The sequence below is a fragment of the Humulus lupulus genome, chromosome 3 (genome assembly GCF_963169125.1).
Source record: "Humulus lupulus chromosome 3, drHumLupu1.1, whole genome shotgun sequence".
Lineage (NCBI taxonomy): Eukaryota > Viridiplantae > Streptophyta > Magnoliopsida > Rosales > Cannabaceae > Humulus > Humulus lupulus.
In genome coordinates, this window is record NC_084795.1 from 248,593,373 (window position 1) to 248,614,795 (window position 21,423).

The following is a 21,423-nucleotide window of genomic DNA, read 5'->3' on the forward strand; positions in this document are numbered from 1 at the left end:
ACAGCTAAAATATCCTTCTTTTAACACAATCTATCACTACAACAACAACAAAACTTTCTATATTTTATTCTTTTATAAAAATATAGTTTCTAAGGTCGAGTGACTGAATCTTTGAAAATCATCTAAAAACAGCATGTAAACAAAAATTGTGAAAACCAGTAAAGGAAAAAAAACAGAGAAAAAAGATTGGAAAGGAAAAATCAGAGAAAGAAAATAATACTTTTTCCAGTTTCATGTTGATGAGTTGTAGAACAGGAATTATCTACCTGAACTTCAGAATCAATCCTTCAAATTAACACATTAACACGTTTGCATTATATCCATGAAGACAAGTAATAAAAAGAAGATTGGAATGAAGTGGAAAGAAAGATTGGAATGGAATGGCACAGAAACATAGAGACAAGCTAACAACCTATCAAGATCATAACCTCCCACTCCAAGAACAAAGTCCATGTCAACGGATTCAAACTTAGCTTGCTTCATTTGTGCCATCCCATTAATATGCTGGCACCAGTGCACATAAGAGTATAAGTTTTTAAAAAATTATTTATTATGAGAGTGAAACACAAAAGCTGAATAGGATACAAAAGTTGATTCTTTGGATTCTGTTAGCGGAGAATATTCCATTTTGGAAGTATAAGCAGAGGAAGACACATATAGGAGCAATAACTTCTTATATGCTATTCGTTAAAACTGTATACAATTATTAATATCTCAGAAAGAACACCTTAATTCTCTTGGTTAATATCTCTAGCTCAACCTCAGTCACTAAATCTATCTGCTGAAATAGTTGGAATCCAATTAGCTTCAAAGCTCAGAATCCAATTATACAAAAAATGCTATTGTTAAATATATATAATATATGTGTGTGGTGTGTGGGTAAAAAGAAAACACTTTGAGACAATCCAGATACAGATAGGCAATAAGGCTAGATGTCAAAGGAGAAAAGAAAGCACCTCAATAGGGCTTCATCAAGTAAATCCTTTCTGTTGGTCATTCCAATGAGCAAGACATTATTCAAAGCCTCTACACCATCTATCTGCAAAGTAACTAATATGTCAGCCATAGATTACATTGATAAAATTCCCACAGTTAGAAAAGTTGAGTCTTTCCCTGGTAATAGATATTATTATAAGACAAAAATTTATAAAATATCCCAGACTCAAAAGTTGAAACCATTCACGTACCTTTGTAAGCAGTTGATTCACAATACTGTCATGAACTCCAGTACCATCCCTGGTTGATCCTCTCGACTGCATTCACAAATTAAAAGCAAATCAGTGCTAATAATTAAGTTAAATAAATAAGGATTGCAAAAAGATAATAATGATGTCAAAAGAAACTCATGAAACAATAAAAGAAAACCCATAAATCAGAGAAATTGCAAGTAGCGAATGAAATTTATCAAGCTGACAATGGCAAACATAAAGTGAAGAAGAAAACTAATGTGAAAGACCAGTTGACTCTGTTAATAACCCAAATCAGTATTATAAATGTCAGCAGCTAATACCAATTCCATTACAAAAACACAGAGAATCTGATATAGACTCATAATGGTTAGTACCTTGCAAATAGCATCAATTTCATCAAAGATTATGACATGCAAATCACTTTCATCACCTAAACAGTAAAGGACCACTACTACAAAATACCCTTTATGGGACACTTTTTTAGGACTCGCACATAAATGCAAGTCCTTAAAAATATTTATGGAGTTTTAAGGACACTCATTGAGAGTCCTGAAAAAACACAATTTAGGACTCGCAATGAGTGTTTTACTTAACAATTTTAAGGACTTGCTTTGGGAGTCCTTAATACTCTTTAAGGACTCACTTTGCGAGTCCTAAAAACAATTTTGTGAGTCCTAAAAACAACTGGACTAAAAGTAATAGTTAAAAGTAAATTATTTATATATGGTTAAATATTTTAATAATTTCTTAAAAAAAATTATAAATGGTTAGTTTTTAAATATACTTAAAAAATAAAAACTAATATTATTATACTTTGTATTTATATATTTTTATAATAATAACTATATATTTTTTTAACAAATAATAATAATAACTAAACCCTATCCCTCAACCTCAATCTCACTCTCTCTCTCTCGTTCTTTTCCTCAACTCAAAAACCAGCCATCAACCATCCTCTTTGACGGCGTGCATGGGTCACGGCTGGTGGCCGGATCATGGCAGCGGGCTCGATGCAGAGGCAGGGGACTCGGCTCTCTCACTCCTTCGTCCTCCCATCTCTCACTCTGCCTGGGCTCGATGTCGCCTAGGGGTTCAAGGGCTCGACGCGCGAGTGGGGTTCTCCGGGCTGGCTGGGCTCAACGGCGCGGGGGTCTCAGGGGGTGGGATCGATCGTGCAAGGACGGCGCAGGGAGGGGTTCAGGTTGGGCTGAGCTGGGTCTGGGTCGACTGGGCAGGGACGGTGGCTGGGCTCGGCAGGGACGGTGGCTGTGCAGGGAGGGGCTAGTGTAGGTTTGGGATTTGTTCTTTAACTGTTTGGAAATTGTTCAAGCTTATATGAAGTGGGCTTCTGGGATTTTTTCGGTTTGATTTCTTATCATATCTGATTTTTTTTGTTGTGAAATGCAATTTAAACTATCTGGGTATGTGAAAGTTTGAATCTTTTGTAGTTTTACTTCACAGTTTAAATGGGGGAGTTCTTCTGTAATCTTGGTGTGTGAATTATGGTTCAGTTTAGTTACTATGGCAGCTTGTAGCTGAGCCCCCAATATTGTTAACGCTCTTATATGCATAGATTATATTGTTAATCAGCTGTATGCATTACCTTTTTGTGTGTATATATCTATATTATAGGTATGTATTTATTTTCCGTTTCGTAGTAGAAGAAATGGAGCTAGTACTTTAGCACTGAACGATTTCATCTGATGATTATATTTAATACTGTTTTTGTCAATATTGGCATATGCACGGTTGACTATTATTTTTATTTTTCTTATTCTTTTGTTTTTTACAAAAAGAAAGACAATTAAGGTGTTCATTTATTGATTTAATGTTTACAAGGTGTTAACCATGTGTGCTTTTGATTAATAAGAGTGGCATGCTGATGTAGATATCCTTGATTTTCTGTTCTGCTGCTTGTTCATGGATGTTTAAGCTGATTATAAGAATCATTAAATTGAATTGAACCAAGTGTTGAAATGTTTGCCTTAATTATTGTAGGTCCTGTGGCTGAGGATATGTTCCATTGGCAAGCAACAATTATGGGGCCTGCTGATAGTCCATATGCAAGGGGCGTATTCCTTGTTTCAATTCATTTTCCTCCGGATTATCCCTTAAAGCCTCCAAAGGTTTATCTCTCCTCCTTGTTCTCTATGTTTCTCTATCGCTTGCAGTTGCTGGGTTTTGTGATTCATTTATGCAGTAGTAGGTTCTGTAGTGAAAGTTTTAGCTTTCCATTGTATTTGCCTGTTTTTTAATAATGTGGAAACATATTTAAGAACTATATTTGTTGTTCTTAGATTTGGATGATTGTTAACTACGCTATCCAATTTATTCATCTCTTTTTGATGGTTTATTCCATAACTTATTAAAGACTTCCAGCGGGTAAGTGGATAAATTGAAACAGAAAGTTAACTAATATATTACTAATTTTACTTTAACTCTTAATACTAAAATCCCAGTGACTGGAGGAGAATAAGTCTTCTAGTTATAAAGACCATTGAAAGAAAATGACATTAGCAATGTAAAAATGATTACAATGTATTTGTCTGTCTTGAAGTTAGGAGGCAATGAAACAGTCATTACTATATATATCAAACAAAATCAACATATATCCACCAATTTTTTTTGTTGATATAACAATAGTTTCACAAAACTAAGCCATCCTGATCCTAAATTAATTTACAGATGCTTTTTATGAAATTGAACTATTTATAATATGATAATCATGGTGACCATGCATATGCTCTAGCAAATATAATCATATACACTACTTTTTACTTAAGACCTCTACAACATGATATGTATATTACACAATTAAGTAGAACCACTCAATACAGAGTCTACAATGCAAAACTACCAGGAAAATGCAGCAAGTACTAGGTGGAAAAAACTATATATTCTGAAAGGATATTAAAGTCAAATTTTCTTCACTCAATTCTAATCAAACTTCCATAAGAATTACAAATCATGCAACTAACCAAACGAACTTGATTCACAAAAAATATGTATGAACAAAATAAAATATTAAACAAACAAACCAACAAACCTTTGATTTTGGAATAACCTTGACAGCCTCATCTTGGCCCTTCATACTCCAAAATGCTTTCCTCTGAAAAAAATAATTTTGGGATTAGTGTTTCCTCTGTTCTTGTATGTGATGTTTAGCAATTCACTTATATATATTTTTGTGTTTGTATCTCTGTTTTTGTGACACATGGATCAATTTAAGAGCTTCTGTATACCAAGATAGTGAGTTTTAGAATCATTGAGCATTGTTTTTTTACCAAGTCTTACATATATGCACTCAACTCGTTAGAGTCTCTCAACGTAGGCATATCTCTATATTTTTACGTATTTAGGGATTGTTTTTGTGTACGTTTTTGTGCATATATGTTTTATGTATTATTAAATTAGAAATAAGAAAAAAATAAAAGAAATAAGAGTAAAAACATATATGTCAGGATCTGGTTATATACCATAATCATTTCTGCTGCATTCATTCTTTTAGAAGAACATGTGAATAAGAACAACAGAGTGCATACAAGAATCTGCTAAAATAAGATAAATATAGAAGGAGGTATGTTTGAGTGTACTGTGTCTGTGTCTGTGTCTTTCTTGTGTCTGTGTCTGTATCTTTAGGAATAAAAGAGATGTCATCATTTTAGTGTATATTTTTAGTATCATAGCTTCTGTTTGTCTATTTTACTTCCTTAAATAAATAAAGATGCCAGAAATGTTAGCTAAACTTAACTTTGAAAACTGTCATTGATAGACACATTTATATAACTTTGTATAATATTATATATTTTTGGGGCTGATACTTTTCTTTTCTGAGTAGTAGGGGCTTATATGATTTTGTCAAAGTCTTTCTCTAAATTAGTTACACTAAAAGGCATTAAGCCCCAATCTTCTAACTCAACGATATGTCAATGATTCTCAATTTCTCATTCACATTAACATGTTTGCTATTAGTTAATGTTAGTTAATAATGAGAGAACTTTAGCTTTCATTGATCTTGTGTTTATACTCAGTTGATAATGATTCATTGTTACTATTTGTATTCAGGTTTGCAAAATATAATATGAACTATTTTGTCTCTAAGTATAACAATACTAAGATGTTGCAGGTAAAGAAGAAAGGTAAAGAAGAAGGGTGATAAAGATGAGAGGAAGCTCAAGAGAAGGATGACTAATCCAATGGATTCTGTTTTTCTTTTTATTAATGGACTTTGATGTTTGTGGAATTTAATATTTTTTTGGTTCTCAATAAAATACATTATTTGTGATTGAACTTTCGGCTTGTTGGTTAGCTTTTCTCAGCTTGTTTCTAGCTTTTCTCAGCTGGTCTCATATGGACACTGAAATGGAAATATTTTTTCTAAATCAAAATAAAAATTGTAGCTACATTTTTTTAAAAAAAAAATTACTTTTAAGGACATGCAAAGAGAGTCCTAAAAACTTAATTAAAGGCACTCAACCAGATTTTTTAGGACTCGCATTGCGAGTCCTAAAAACTTAATTAAAGACACTCAACCAGATTTTTTAGGACTCGCAAAGCGAGTCCTAAAAACTTAATTAAAGGCACTCAACCAGATTTTTTAGGACTCGCATTGCGAGTCCTAAAAACATTCTTTTAGGACTCGCAAAGCGAGTCCTAAAAACTTAATTAAAGGCACTCAACCAAATTTTTTAGGACTCGCATTGCGAGTCCTAAAAATATTCTTTTAGGACTCGCTTTGTGAGTCCTAAAAACTTAATCAAAGGCACTCAACCAGATTTTTTAGGACTCGCACAGCTTTTTAGGACTCGCATTGCGAGTCCTAAAAACAGTTTTTAAGGACTCGCATTGTGAGTCCTAAAAAACCATAGTTTTTAAGGCTCTCAAATAGAGGACTCGCGTCCTGCGAGTCCTAAAATTTTTTTTAGGACTCGCAATGCTAGTCCTAAAAAACCCTTTTTGTAGTAGTGACATTACGGCATTAGTAAATACAAACAGGTTAATTATCATATTCTTGGTATAAATTTCTCTTACCGCGAGTCCTCTGATCATTTTCAGCATCAGCAAACAGATCTCTAACATTCTTTTCTGTTTCACCAAAAAACTTGCTCAAGACTTCAGGTCCATTAACAATCTGGTCCAGATCACCAAGAATGAAAACATGAACATTTAGTAAATCACTAAACTGTAACTGAAACCTAATAGAATGCTAATAACACGATAGTAGCAACTAATTCACACGTCAGCCAAAAACCAGGAATTCCCAAATCAAAACAAGCTACAGCAACTGAAAAGAGATTACTTAGTGTCAAAACATAGGAGATCAAGATAATATAACGAAGCAATTGCCCGTAAAAGTAGAAAAACACAGAGATTCAAATAGAGCACATATAATGTAATATCAACAGGATGGATATCACACCAAGTAGTTTCTTATATTTGCTCATGACTGAAGTACCTTAGCAATCATGAAATGATAATTTAACATTATGACTTCAAAATACCAATTTAGCAATTTCATTAAGAGTCTCCTATAATCTAATCTTCTCTATAACTAAAATGAAAGACAAAACATATACTATGAAGAAAACCTATAACATGTGCAAAAACCATATAACATATGCAACTTAATCCTAAAAAGATGCTTAAGAAACTAAAATTGATTTGAGTCAGAAGTCGGCACATCTTGAAAATCACATTACAAATACTTGGCTGTGAAGGTAAAGAGTATTTAAAAACTTTGCAATCACATACAATCAATGACCAATTTTTTTTTTAAAATGCAGCAATTTATAAGTGTTTCCTGGATTTCATGGAAAACTGTTCCGGAACCTTCTATTTTTTGGGGCTTACAAGTGTTAGAAATCTTAGGAATCAAGATAACTGAAAATTGCATTACCTGAAGTTTAAAGGATTCGCCGAACACATTAAAGGAAACACGCTTTAGATGAATGCACAAAATCTGCAAGCAGAATCAGACAGGCCAATATTTTATATAAGAAAGACTTAAGAAGTACCTAATTACAAGTTTGTTAGTCAGAAATAATGAGTTTTACTCTCACTTTAGAAATGGAAAGCTCCCAGTTTTTTTTTTAAATGAACTTTATAAGAAAATCTAACAACGATTGACTAATAAATGAGCGCAAGGCCAGCCACGATCGGAAGAGAGTGAAAGAGACTCCTCGTCGCTGAGGCGATCGGTGAACACAAAATATAATATCAGGCAGGAGACGCAACTACTGTCCAGACGGAGAGGCAGAGAGACGCGACTCTGGAGCGAGTCTTCGTGAGGCAGAGACTTCGGTGAGGGCAGAGAGACTTCGTGAGGGCGGAGGCAGAGATGAGTTGAGGGCGGAGAGACTTCGTGAGGGCGGTGAGTCTTCCTGAGGGCGGAGAGGGCTTCGTGAGTGAGAGACGGAGGCTGAGAGAAAGGGTAACTTAGAGAAAGGCTTGAGAAAATCTGAGAGAAAGGGAATTTTGGCATAAATTCATTTTGCCGCCTAGGATTTTAGTCATATGGCGCCAAAATTTTTAATCCCCACTATTCATCAGTTCCGTGTTTTTTAATCCCCATTAATAATAGCACTTTTAAAAATATGCTATTCTTTAATGTAATATATACTCAATATTGTTGTAGTGATACCTAATCAAGAATCAATAATAAGAGTTAGGATCTGAATAAAAGAAACTAAAGAATTATAAAGAACTGGACTTAAAGAATAGGAATACCTTGAATGACCTTATGGATTGGTCTAAACCTCAACACCGAAATCACACTATTTCTCACTTCCCAAGTGTTTATAAAAGCTTAGAATGAAAAGCTTTAACCCAAAACCCAAGTGTATCTCTCTATAGTAACACTAGCACCTTGGAGGCTCTGATCAAATGCTTGAAGAATGAAGAAAATGGTTGAGTACTAGGTCCTATTTATAGAGTTCAAGGAGTGAAACTAACCCCTTTTAATTTGAATAAACAAATGATTATAAAATGAAAAATATTTGAATTTTGCATTCAACTAACGCCCAGAACTCGGTCAAAATCGTTCAAAGGCAGGTCTAAGTGGTTAAGGGTATTTTTAAAATTAAAAAGTTAAACTTTCAAAACTATACTCATGGAATTGATATATCATCCACCCTAGGTGATATATCTCCTCCCCCTGTATTCCCGAGGCTTGTTCGATCGTTCGTGCAAAGCCAACGTGTTTTTCGTATCTTACGTAGGCGATATATCGGCTCCTATGCTGCGATATATCAGCATACGTGGATATATTAAACACGTATTTGCACTTTTTCAGCATAATTTGAATTGGATAAACAGCTTTGACTGAGTCATAATATGATCCTAACAATTGCTGGAAGGTTCTAGAGCTTCTAGATCTTTCTTTTATTAAAACTATTCATCAAAAATACTTAATTCCTTAATAATCATGATTATGACAAGTGTCATGCTCTTAATGGTTCTATCTAAACCTTAGGTTATAATAAATAATATATCTAGAACCAGCAATATTAATCAAACTTTATGTTATAATTAATATTCTTAAATTATAGGTTAAACTTATAAAACCCATAACTGTTGCTATGAGTTTCCAACTAAGTCCCGACTTGAACCAAAATCCATGGTAACTAACATACTACTAACTAATACTAACTATTGCTACTACTACTATCTAGCTAGCTAAGTAAATATTCTGAGACTCTTCAATGGAAGACCAACAACTCAAAGATGTGGCTGGTGGAAGTAACCGAGCTCCGATAGTGCTCATCCTCGAAGAAATTCTCCTTCAAGGTGGGGATTGAAAGGGCTTGGCAGGTGGTTGGTTGTTTCAGAATGTTCTCCATTAGGATGAATAAAAGCTCATCAGGAGGATAGGCTATGGTAACTTTGCAGTTGGAGTCTAGAAGAATAGGCCGAATCTCAGGGTCTAGGTCGGGATAGGCTGCGACTCGGAGCTTTTGCTCTTTCTCTCTTTGACCTCGTCGATCTAACATCGGAAATGAGCTCGTATATCTTTTTGCTCGCACCGTTCCTTGTGTTCGTGAATTAGTCGTTGATTTCATGTAAAGGGCGATTCAGGTCTGGGAGTTTAGGGATGGTAAGGGATGGCAAGCTCGAGCCCCCACCGATTCTCTGAATACTACGACATCTAATAAGAAAGAAAAAGGTGAGGGCCCATAATTTTAAAGAATGGAAAATTTTATTTTGATAACTCGAGTTTGCAAGCTCAGGATAATGAGATTGCCTCAATCGAGCCTGAAGGCTCGAAAGGGCGAGGTTAATTTGAATGACCACCCGAGCTATTGTAAATTTCAGGGCATCAAGAGTGCATCCACACGAGAGTGGGGCGGTTATTGCCAGTTTAGAGGAATCCTGGATTTCCAGGGAAAAGTTGGTAGTTACCCGGAAATGCAATATTTTTGGGATTCGTGCATTAAAACCCTAATCCAAAACCCTATTCTTAAGCTACATGAAACCTATGACAAAAATACTTTATTACGTGAAAAGCTCCATTTTTACATGTTTCTACCAGAGATTTTTTGGTCTAAACTGTAATCCTAATCATAAAAAATCTACTCAAATAAAAAAACTTGCCTAATGCAAGAGAGGAGCCATAAAAATTATGGTAAAAACCAAAAAGGCATCCTCACAGATAGAAGAAACTCATAGAAAAGGGAAACAATACATATATAGCCAGGAAAGATTAGAGCACTTACGTAAATTGGATCGAGGATACGATGATATCATCGATTGTAGAAGAGGCGGCAGAAACGATCCCACTGAACCGAAGGTTGAAAGATTACTTTGCTTTTTGAGTTTTGAGAACATGCGAAGAAGAAGAAAGGCTTTGGTTCTGGTTATCTCTGGTGTGTAATATTATGAAAGCAAAAATGAAGGAGAATGGGAAAGAGAGATGTATATATACGTCAAAAAGGAATGGCAAGGGTCGAGTGAATATGGGCCCTTGGTTTGAGTTGAAAGATGATCTGATGGATCGAGTTTAATTCTAAAAATTGGCAGCAAAAGGGTCATATGAAATGACGTGTGCAGGAAAAGGGAGTACTCGAGTACTCTTGGTATTCAATCTCCAAGTGAAGCGTGTCCGCACTAGAGTGTGGTAGGTAACACGATTTTCAAACTAGAGTTTAATATGAATGCAGGTGGTTGAATTGATGGATGGAAATCTTCAATTTACACAGGGATGGAATGGCTGGAATGCTTCTCATGCTTTGTATTATGGTTTGGGAAGGGATGTAGGAACATTTCTCGCATCTGAATCAGTCTCCCAGTACTAGTATCCATCCCCCGACCCTGCACCATCACTATCACCAACTGAAAAATAGAGTCCCATCTAAGGGAATAGAACAATTTAGTATAAAAAATTCACATGGCAACCTATGCCCGAATCACATTCTTTTTTTATTTTTTATTTTCTTTTACTCCTCTTCGATGATCTGGAATTTCTACGAGGAGCTCTATTCACGTGATGCAAGCCTCCATCTATGTATCGACTATCGGGATGAACTGTTGACTAACAAAATGACTTATTAAGAGCAGCCTTTGCCCTATTTTCTTTTTTGAATTAGAAAGAATGAGGCGGGGGGATGAAAGACAAAGAAAGAGCAGTGTCGCTGCTTGATCGATGGGGAGGAGCATCCACCTTTCTCTTCTTCACTCAAAGAGGAAATGCACTCTTTGAATGGTACTTGATTCATAAAGAATGAATCTTTTGGTTAGAAGTTATACGAACTAATTGTGCCACAATTGAGCGTTTTTGTCCAATCACTACATAGACACAATACAATGTCTCACTCTCAGAGGTGACCCTTGAGTTCATTTGCTTTTGGTTTAATATGGTATCGATAGGCAAGTTCTTCCAGTTCTGGAGTACCATTGCATTAATGAATAGGGCTGGAAAGACCTACACCTACTACCCTTTCTCAAACCTTCCTCTTTTCATAATAATAAGGTAAGCTTGGGTTCCAAACTGACCATAAGTGGAAGTAACCGATGCTTTGGTCATTCAATTGAATTTGTAAAGGCATGGATCTCTCGCATCTTATTCTACTACTTCTTTTGTAGAGTGATGAATCTTAGTCTAACTTTGTTACCTTAGGCTAGAAATCTGCCTAGTTTCCTAGGAGAGGGGTACTGATCACTATCTGAATCTGCTATTAAATAAGAAGAACCTCTTCAAGATTGATCTTGGGTTAGAGTTATCCAGACTCTGACATGATTGTGACTGAAGATTCAACTCTCGTTGAAAATACTAAAGGAACGGGAATGACTACCTGTAATAAAGCACAGGCTAATATGATTCACCTAGAAGAAGCAAGGCTTAGATTACTAGATCGTGGACACAATCTACCTAGAGATGGAGAGCCCCTTGCCTCGTCTTTTCTAGCCTCTCCTTCTTGCTTGCTTACCTAGCACTTGTCTTAGTGACTCTTCCTCTTTATCATGTTCTATAGGATTCGAACCAACACTTTTGAGGGGGCAAAATGTTACACCCAAATTTCGAGGATGAATAAATGAGTCTCTAAATGTAGGCTCGAAAGCTTAAGCTTGAAAATAGCAAGCAGTGGTTGAACACTTGTATAAATATGCATGATTCCTGACCTATTGTTGTTGGCGATCGAGCACGAATTTAAAGGCTTAAGGTTAAGTTTCAAGCTCGAAAGAAAGAATCTTCTTCAACGCATATGGGTGTTATTCGAGCTTTAGTTGCAGACTCGAGGGCATTGGTCTCCAAATATTGAGTTCGATGAAACCACTAGTTGAGGACGAGGCTGATTGGAATAACAAGCTCGAAATTATGTTGATCTCGAAAGCGCGTTAACCTTGCATTCAAGGTCAACAACTCGTTTTGCACACAACAACTGTTAGGAGATCCCTATTCCTTAGAGACTTGTTATTATCTGTTATTAAATCTCAATTAGCATGGGATATTATGTATTTAATGTATATATTTACATTTATTTCATATTTGAATAATTGGTTGTAACTTCCCTGAATCAAGGGAAGATATTCTCCTAACCAGGCCAATAAATAGCCTGATAATTTTCATTTGTATTCACGCACAAATTGGTACTGAGAATACTCTGTTGAATTTCTCTGAGAAATCTTTGAGAGAGTACTAAGATCAATAATATTGACTCATGGACTAGGCAAATTTTAACTGCTGAACCACGTAAAAATTCTTCTTTTCTTTTCTCCTTTCTGAAACATTGTTTAGTGCTCTTCAAATTTAAGTTGATGAAAAATGACTTCAACAACATGAATACCAAATAGGGATTTGGATAAACAAGCGACAATTTCTCCATTTGAATTCCGGACGATTGCCCCAATACTAATAGTATTAGATTGTTCATCTAAGGATGCATCTCCAACAACCCAAAAATCACTAATAAGGCTTAAGAGCCTTGATTAGTGTGCCGGGAGGGTGTAATTGGTTTATATGTGATTTTAATGATTTAATGCATGATTTTGTGAAAAGCATGCTTATATGATTATGTGGATATATGAAATGCATGTGTTACGGGTATTAGTATGCATGTGGGCCCTGTTTAGCTTAAAGGGGCATATTTATAATTTTGGCCCGTTGAGGGCATAAATGTGATTATATGTTATAATTGTGAAGGCCACATTATTATGTGGATATATTTGCAGCATGCGGCTTGAGGCGATCCTAGGGAGCTAGTTAGCGGGAAAGTCACAACGGGACCCAATACCTGACTCGGGGCGAGTCAAGGGGTATTTTGGGTATTATATATTTATTTGGGTTATCGGGTTGTGAAAATAAATAATTGGTGATATATTTGAAGTTAGAGAGTTTAGGAGGGAATATTGGGAAAATTTACCATTTTGCCCTCGGGGACGTTTTTGGTACCCCGAGCCTCGGGATTAACTTAAGTTAGATAAAACAAAACTAAGGAAATAAGTAGAAACTCCTAAACCGACCCTTCTCTTTCTCTCAGCTCACTCATCTCTTTCTCAAACTCTCTCTCTGAAGCTAAACCATTGAAACCAAGGGATATTTAGGCTAGAAACTCAAGGATTTGAGCTGGAATCTTGGGGACTAATTCAGTAGCAATCTGGTGGTTCAGACAGAAGTTGAGGTAAGTTTTGAATTATGAGTTTAGCTGTTTAGTTATGTAGTTTTTGGCTGGGTTTTAAGTGTTCTTGGGTTCTTGATATTGAAGATTTAATTGAAGTTTTGGGATGAGGATTTAAGCTAAGTTCTTGTTGGGTTTTGCTACTGGGAACATGTTAGGGTGTTTGTGATAGTTAAATTATGTCATTGGGATGGTTTTGGGTTGATTTGATTGAGGTTTAGTGGTTGGAAATGAAGATTTTTCTAGGTTCGAAGGGGTCGGGCCGCGGCTCTGTTCTTTGTGTGTCGCGGCCCTCTAGAATAGATGGGAGCCGAAATGAAGGGCGGCCGCAGCATGGGGTGTGTAGGGCTGCGGTGCATGTCTCCTGCATGGGGAGGCTAGGCCTATGATGGGAGGCGGGCTACGGCTCTTAAGAGCATTTTTGGCTTTGAGGAGGTTTTAGGTGCAGGAACTTAACCTAGGGTGCTCGGGATTGATTCCACTACCATGTTTGGTGGAATTCGATGTTCCGAAGGCTAGAACTTTGTCTGGAAACCTTTATTCAATTATTATTGATGGAAACCCCCTTATCTTGGTTGTGACTAGGTGTACGCTAGGGCTTAGGAAAGGGATCGTGCTCAAGGGGTCATTTCTCGTAATTAGAGCGCTCGGAATTAAAGGTAAGAAAACTGCATCCGGATGTATGACTATGTTGGGACTAAGGGTTCCCTATACCTGTATACATTATTGTACGATGGTATTATGCCATGTGAACATGAAATAATTGGCCTAAGAGTGCTGGAATTAATATTGTCACATAGGACGCGGCTCAGCCACTGGTAGCTGAGGAAAACTTAATATTCACTGAGCTCGGTTTAAGCGGACCGAAGTCCGTGGGGTAATCAGAGGGTGCGACCTATGGGCGTCAACCCTGGTTATTGTATGACTTGGTTATTGATGTTAATTTAATGAATATGATCTATTGGATATCTGAATATTAGATTGTGGATTTACTGATTATGTTCGCTGACTATGTGAATGATGTGGACTGTTGAGTGTTTGATTATGCTTAATGAATTATTTGATTATTGATATTGTTCATGCTATGATGTCATGGTTTTCTTGCTGGGCCATGGCTCACGGGTGCTACGTGGTCCAGGTAAAGGCAAGGGTAAGCTGGATCAACCTTGATTTGGAGAGCTCTAGAGGCAGAATGTACATAGTCAGCTGCTCGGCCGCCACGGTTGAGGGATAGATAGGAACAGGAGGACCTTAAATGTCTATTTTTCCCTTAGAGTGGCCAGTAGCCGTATATACCCTGAAATTTTGTAAACTGTCCTTTAAACTTTATTTCTTTTGGGATCCCATGTATGAAATATTTATTTAAATGAAATGTATCATTTATGACCAAAATCTTTTAACCCTAGTTCAATAATGGTTTTAGTGACACGTTTTTAAATAAATGACTTGGTTAGCGAGTCTTGCACCTTTATAAACACACAGTGTAACGGTCTTAGCTACCCAGAGCGTTACAACATCAATATTCAATTTAAAAAGTCCCAAATGAGGAGTTATCCAACTAGCAGCAGAGTTACAAGATTTTATAGTGATGAAGGAATTAGATTTTGGACACAGTTTATACTCTTCAAAGAGTGAATGGATTTGCAAAACAACCATAGAAGAAGGGCAAGGAGCATGGCCATGAGTTATTTGATTTTGTTCCCCCATACATACCAAGTAGAATAAAGGAAAAGTTCAAATTCTGGTTGAGAAAGTACCTCAGAAGCCTTTAAAATAATTTGCTTAAAGGAGACACCCATATAAAGATTACGCAAGAGAGAGAAATTCAACAATTTCCAAATCTTTATCACCCCACGACACCAAGAAACAACAAGATTGTTAGAGTCCTGAGAGTAGCCACATACTGGACATTTGGAAGGCCTTAACACTTTCCTCTTATGCAATCTTTCATTGGTTGGAAGCACTTCATGGAAACCCCTCCAAATGACGCTCAAAATCTTTTTGGATAAATTTAACTTCCAAAACTTTTTCCACCACACCGAAAATGCTTCCTTTGAAAGGGCAGGATCAAAAGAATCCAATTGGGTAGCCAAGAAATAGGCACTCTTTACTGAGTAAATACTGTTATTTGTAAAGTGTCAGATCCAATAATCAACCCGAGGTACACTACGTAACAGAATAGATAAGATACACTTTAAATTTTATATAGGACTTTTATTTGTTTAGTTATTCCAACGTGACACTTTAAATTTCAAATAGTGATTTATATAACAATTTTTTTAGTTGATTTATACCACTTTTTTTTTTTCAATTTTTCAATAAACCACAACATTGATTTCAACGTTATCAATAAACCACATATTGTTATGTTACTAGTAAACGAAACGAAATATGAAAAAGTGGTTGTTATTGTAAATTTTAACTAAGCAAATTAAGTGCATTTGTAAATTGAGTTCACTCCTCCAAGAATAAAGTACTTATTTAATTATTTCTAATGATTGAGACATACCATAAAATTAAAATTCATTTCAAAATTGCATGATTTGAAAAAATTAGAGGTACGAGTAGAATTACAACAAAATATTCTTTTAAAATTTAATTTAACTACTCTTTATATTTTTAATCAAAAGAATCCAATTGGGTAGCCAAGAAATAGCCACTCTTTACCGAGTAAATACTGTTATCTGTAAAGTGTCACATCCAAGAATCAACCCGAAGTACGCTATGTAACGAAATAGATAAGATACATTTTAAAATTTATATTGGACTTTTATTTGTTCAGTTATTCCAACGTGACACTTTAAATTTCAAATAGCGAGTTATATAACAATTGTTTTAGTTGATTTATACCAATTTTTTTTCAATTGTTCAATAAACCATAACATTGATTTCAAAATTATTAATAAACCACATATTGTTATGTTACTAGTAAACGAAACGAAATATGAAAATGTGGTTATTATCGTTAATTTTAACTAAGCAAATTAAGTGCATTTGTAAATAGGGTTTACTCCTCCAAGGATAAAGTCTTTTATTTAATTATTTCTAATGATTGAGACATACCATAAAATTAAAATTCATTTCAAAATTGCATGATTTGAAAAAACTATAGGTGCGAGTAGAATCACAACAAAATATTCGTTTAAAAATTAATTTAACTACTCTTTATATTTTTAATTAAAAGAATCCAATTGGGTAGCCAAGAAATAGCCACTCTTTACCGAGTAAATGCCGTTATCTATAAAGTGCCACATCCAAGAATTAACCCGAGGTACGCTATGTAACAGAATAGATAAGATACACTTTAAATTTTATATTGGACTTTTATTTGTTCAGTTATTCCAACGTGACACTTTAAATTTCAAATAGTGAGTTATATAACAATTTTTTTAGTTGAATTATACTCATTTTTTTTCAATTGTTCAATAAACAATAACATTGATTTCAAAGTTATTAATAAACCACATATTGTTATGTTACTAGTAAACAAAACGAAATATGGAAATGTGGTTATTATCGTGAATTTTAACTAAGCAAATTAAGTGCATTTGTAAATAGGGTTTACTCCTCCAATGATAAAGTCTTTTATTTCATTATTTCTAATGATCGAGACATACCATAAAATTAAAATTCATTTCAAAATTGCATGATTTGAAAAAACTATAGGCAAGTAGAATCACAACAAAATATTCTTTTAAAAATTAATTTAACTACTCTTTATATTTTTAATCAAAAGAATCCAATTGGGTAGCCAAGAAATAGCCACTCTTTACCAAGTAAATACCGTTATTTGTAAAGTGTCACATCCAAGAATCAACCCAAGGTACGCTGTGTAATGGAATAGATAAGATACACTTTAAATTTTATGTTGGACTTTTATTTGTTTAGTTATTCCAACGTGACACTTTAAATTTCAAATAGCAAGTTATATAGCAATTTCTTTAGTTGATTTATACCAATTTTTTTTTCAATTGTTCAATAAACCATAAAATTGATTTCAAAGTTATTAATAAACCACATATTGTTATGTTACTAGTAAACGAAACGAAATATGAAAATGTGGTTATTATCGTTAATTTTAACTAAGCAAATTAAGTGCATTTGTAAATAGGGTTTACTCCTCCAATGATAAAGTTTGTTATTTAATTATTTCTACTGCTTGAGACATACCATAAAATTAAAATTCATTTCAAAATTGCATGATTTGAAAAAACTATAGGTGTGAGTAGAATCACAATAAAATATTCTTTTAAAAATTAATTTAACTACTCTTTATATTTTTAATCAAAAGAATCCAATTGGGTAGCAAAGAAATAGCCAATGTTATTTGTAAAGTGTCACATCCAAGAATCAACCTGATGTACGCTATGTAATGGAATAGATAAGATACACTTTAAATTTTATATTGGACTTTTATTTGTTTAGTTATTCCAACGTGACACTTTAAATTTCAAATAGCGATTTATATATCAATTTACATATTGCTATGTTACTAGTAAACAAAACGAAATATGAAAATGTGGTTAATATTGTTAATTTTAATTAAGCAAATTAAGTGTATTTGTAAATAGGGTTTACTCCTCCAAGAATAAATTCTTTATTTAATTATTTCTAATGATTTAGACATACCATAATATTAAAGTTCATTTCAAAATTGCATGATTTGAAAAATTAGAGGTGCATGTAGAATCACAACAAAATATTCTTTTAAAAATTATTTTAACTACTCTTTGTAGTTTCCATCAAATGACAGCTGTGGGATTTGAACCCACGCCCTTTCGGACCAGAGCCTAAATCTGGCGCCTTAGACCACTCGGCCAAACTGTCGACGTTGAAAAAGTTTGATCTTTTAATATAATCTCAACTTTGCATTTAGCTTAGAGCATACAACTCATTGGCTTTAAGACCTTTACTTTTGATTGAGATAATACTCTCTGTTGTTGCAAATTTCATATCAAATTTGGCCAAAACAATAAGACAATATAGACATAAAGCCAGCAAACTGGTTTACAAATACAGTTACATGGGAATAAATATATTCTAGTTAGATCTGAATTTTAATAGCATATAAAGTGATGTTTATTCATATGAGGCTAATGGCGCCTAAGAATAAAACAATTGGAAAGACCTGATGCTCCTATACATAAATTTTTCTGACTGTTAGCAATGGTGGAGATACTATTACTGTGGACGAAGTTTCCTAATCAACCACTTCTTTCTCAGGGTTGAATCCAAAGCTAAAAAAATCCTGGCTCTTTTCTCATCTTCCAATAAGTCACAAGCATCCAGTAGTAAATCATCGTCTACGTCCGGAATAGACTGCAGAACGCCGATTACATGTTCTATTGACACAGATTTCTCTTCCTTCTGTTTCTTTGTGAAAGATGAAACTGCAGCTGCCATCTCGACAAAAGCATCTCCAACATCATTATCATCTATTCTTTGTTCTATTTCATATGGTTGTGAAGTTGGTGTAATCTCAAGCTGACCCCTTTTCTTTTCATGTGCACCAATATTGTTCATAGTAGGCATAGGATCCCCACTTTCTTTCTTTTCAGTGGCTTCCTTCTTGAAAATTGGTGTGCTGCAACTTGATGGATCTTTTCGGTCTTTTCTTAAAGTAGCCTCGTTTCGACATATGGCACACATGTCAGTATAACATGGCATTGCTTTGTTTCTGTACATTTGAAAGTTGGGATGTTCCTGCCATTTGAAACAGAATAAGATAAAGTTGCAGATGGTGAAAAAAGACATAAACTGTGCAGCAACTAAGGAAAGAAACAATTTTAGACACCTTCACATAATGATCCCAGATCACATCATCAGCTACCACCTTCTTCTGTGCTTTATCCCAGTTAAACCCTTTTTGGCCAAGCAGAGTCTGTATGTTACTGTAATGTCTCCTAAGAATATTGTAACGATTTTTCAATACATATCTACTGTACTGGACCCCAAATTTGGCATTGAACGATGAGATCATGCAAACCCATGATTTCTTCTTAAAGACTCGTCCAATTTTGTTCCCCTTGTGGACTTGCTCCAACAATAGTTCAGTGAAAAACTGCCCCATAGACTCTGACCAATCAATTCTTTTAGGATCATCCTTTGTGTAGTTTACAGCTTCCAACCCTTAGATAAATAAATTTTAGAATAATAGATAACATAAAGATGAAAAGAATGCCAGAAACATGAATATTACACTAACCTTCATTTTCAAAGTCCAAATCGAAACAAGAAAGACTGTATCTTCCATCAGCAACAGCATGCCCACATATTATACACAACTCATTATAATATGGCACAACTCTCATTCTGTATGGTTGCATTTCCGGGTTCGCCTGCATTCATACAAAAGTTAAAAGCTCATTTGAATCCCGAAATTCCCATTATATAAAATTTAGAGATAAGACCAAAGATCCTACTAAAATTTTACACAACTAACTCAATAAATTGACAAGGAATGTATCTATAAATCACATGTTAATTACAAAACATGAACAATGATAATCATTTCGCATAACAGAAAAAACTGCCACCGGCCAATTTACTTGTAACTGGGATGGTCTATCTAGTTTTCCCGATTTTTCCTCAGTTCATCTAATGAGTTGCTTATACATTATCATTAAAAACACCCACTAACAGATGATGTGAGAAAATATAATTAAATAGACAATGAAGATATGACGTACTTCTCCTTATTTGGCATAAAAATAAGGTACCAAAACTAGTGTTCCTAAAAGATAAATTAATGTGGCACCATTCACCAATCACCATATATGACCTTTGATATTGCTTGTTGTAAAACATAAAGCACAGGAATAGTGATGTTTTACCTTGATGTATTCACTCCATTCCTTATCATCAGCTATTACCATATGCATTAAATCATCCCACTTAAACCCAGTTTGATTAACAAGACTCTTCATCTCATTATATTGTTTCCTGAATCTTTTGTATCGGTTCCTGAGAACATCTGTATCATAATGAAACCCAAATTTTGAATTGAACAGCACAATCATGCCAGCCCATGATTGTTTCCTAAACCCATGAGCAGTCTTGTTTCCTTTTCTGACTTCTTCCATCAAAAGACTAATGAAATAGGTGTCCTGAGATGGAGTCCAATTAGCTCTCAAACTCTCGCCATTATTTCCACAATAGCCATTCTCCATTGCCTCAATCTTCTTCTGATTCACCTGGAATGCAAAACAGTTGAGAAATAACGTGGTTTTTTTTTTCAAAATTATGTTTCTGTTTGGCGACTGAGAAAAATGGAGGGAAAAAAATCTAATTTAAAGATTTAAGAGGAAAAACAAAAAAGGAAACAAACAGCGGTGAGGATTAGGCGATTTACCTGCTAGGCGAGATAAAGAGGTCGAGCAATTGAGACTCTCAGACTCCTCACCACTAGCAAAAGGGGTTTAGGGTTATCCAGGATAGGGAAATACGAATTTATTGTTTGGTTTTAGTTTTGGAACTTTTATTAATTCTTACAATAATATATAAAGGGAAATTATTTTCTCCTTATTACAGTTACACTAGGTATGTTTGGTTGGATGGAGAAGTGGGTGGATGGAGGGGAGAGGAGGGAGAAAGATGAGATGATAAATCATCTTGTTTGGTAAGAGGGATTAAAGGAATTAGAGGATAGTGAATCATCTTCCTCTCTATTTGATAAGGAAGAAAAATAAAGGGAAGGAGGGAAAAGTGGAGAATACAAGGGAAAGAAAAATAGATAGAAAAATGTGGTGGGACTTCTCTAAAATATTTTCTCTCTAAAATGGAGAGAAAATCAAAGAAAAAAAATGTGGTTTAATTATTTGAAGTTTAATGACTAAAATATCATTTAAATTGTGAGACTCATTTTAGGGGAATTCTCTTATAGGGTCTTCATTTTAAGTCCTACCGGTAGGGCTCTCAGTGTTCTCAACCCGTTAACAGTTTTTGGCGATTTTTTTTATGACCGTGTATATTGTAGCTATTTAGAGTATCCTGCAAATTTTCAGAAAATTCCAAATAGTTTGCAATACCGAAAACTAGGTTCAAACATGTTGTTGCACGCGTGACTAATTTTTTTTATGCGCGTGGAAAACAACATGTTTGAACCTAGTTTTTGGTACTGTAAA

The 21,423-nt window shown here is 34.8% G+C and overlaps 2 protein-coding genes, 1 long non-coding RNA gene and 1 other non-coding gene across 6 annotated transcripts; 1 reads left to right on the forward strand and 3 right to left on the reverse strand.

Moving 5' to 3' along the window:
- Window positions 1-928: 928 nt before the first annotated feature.
- Window positions 929-11,079, reverse strand: LOC133825540 (vesicle-fusing ATPase-like). Its single transcript, XM_062258469.1, has 7 exons — window positions 10,936-11,079; window positions 7,087-7,149; window positions 6,470-6,474; window positions 6,222-6,385; window positions 1,565-1,620; window positions 1,188-1,253; window positions 929-1,039 (listed from the first exon to the last, which is right to left on the reverse strand). The coding sequence occupies exons 1-7, from the start codon at window positions 11,077-11,079 to the stop codon at window positions 929-931; spliced, it is 609 nt and encodes a 202-aa protein (XP_062114453.1).
- Window positions 2,065-5,480, forward strand: LOC133823558 (uncharacterized). The gene is made up of 3 exons (XR_009888421.1): window positions 2,065-2,552; window positions 3,189-3,316; window positions 5,317-5,480. It is a non-coding gene; the product is annotated as an uncharacterized LOC133823558 (long non-coding RNA).
- A 6,968-nt stretch (window positions 11,080-18,047) lies between the features above and the next one.
- On the reverse strand, window positions 18,048-18,127 carry TRNAL-UAG (transfer RNA leucine (anticodon UAG)). Its single transcript has one exon. It is a non-coding gene; the product is annotated as a tRNA-Leu (tRNA).
- A 132-nt stretch (window positions 18,128-18,259) lies between these two features.
- Window positions 18,260-20,913, reverse strand: LOC133823559 (L10-interacting MYB domain-containing protein-like). 3 transcript variants are annotated; one of them, XM_062256396.1, is made up of 5 exons: window positions 20,652-20,913; window positions 20,134-20,493; window positions 19,506-19,638; window positions 19,095-19,420; window positions 18,260-19,003 (listed from the first exon to the last, which is right to left on the reverse strand). In XM_062256396.1, the coding sequence occupies exons 2-5, from the start codon at window positions 20,467-20,469 to the stop codon at window positions 18,482-18,484; spliced, it is 1,317 nt and encodes a 438-aa protein (XP_062112380.1). In that variant the 5' UTR covers window positions 20,470-20,493; window positions 20,652-20,913; the 3' UTR covers window positions 18,260-18,481. The 3 variants fall into 3 exon arrangements, with proteins under 3 accessions (XP_062112380.1, XP_062112378.1, XP_062112379.1); XM_062256394.1 differs by having other exon boundaries at window positions 19,095-19,429; window positions 20,652-20,910; XM_062256395.1 differs by having other exon boundaries at window positions 19,095-19,429; window positions 20,134-20,559; window positions 20,652-20,910.
- Between the last annotated feature and the right edge of the window lie 510 nt (window positions 20,914-21,423).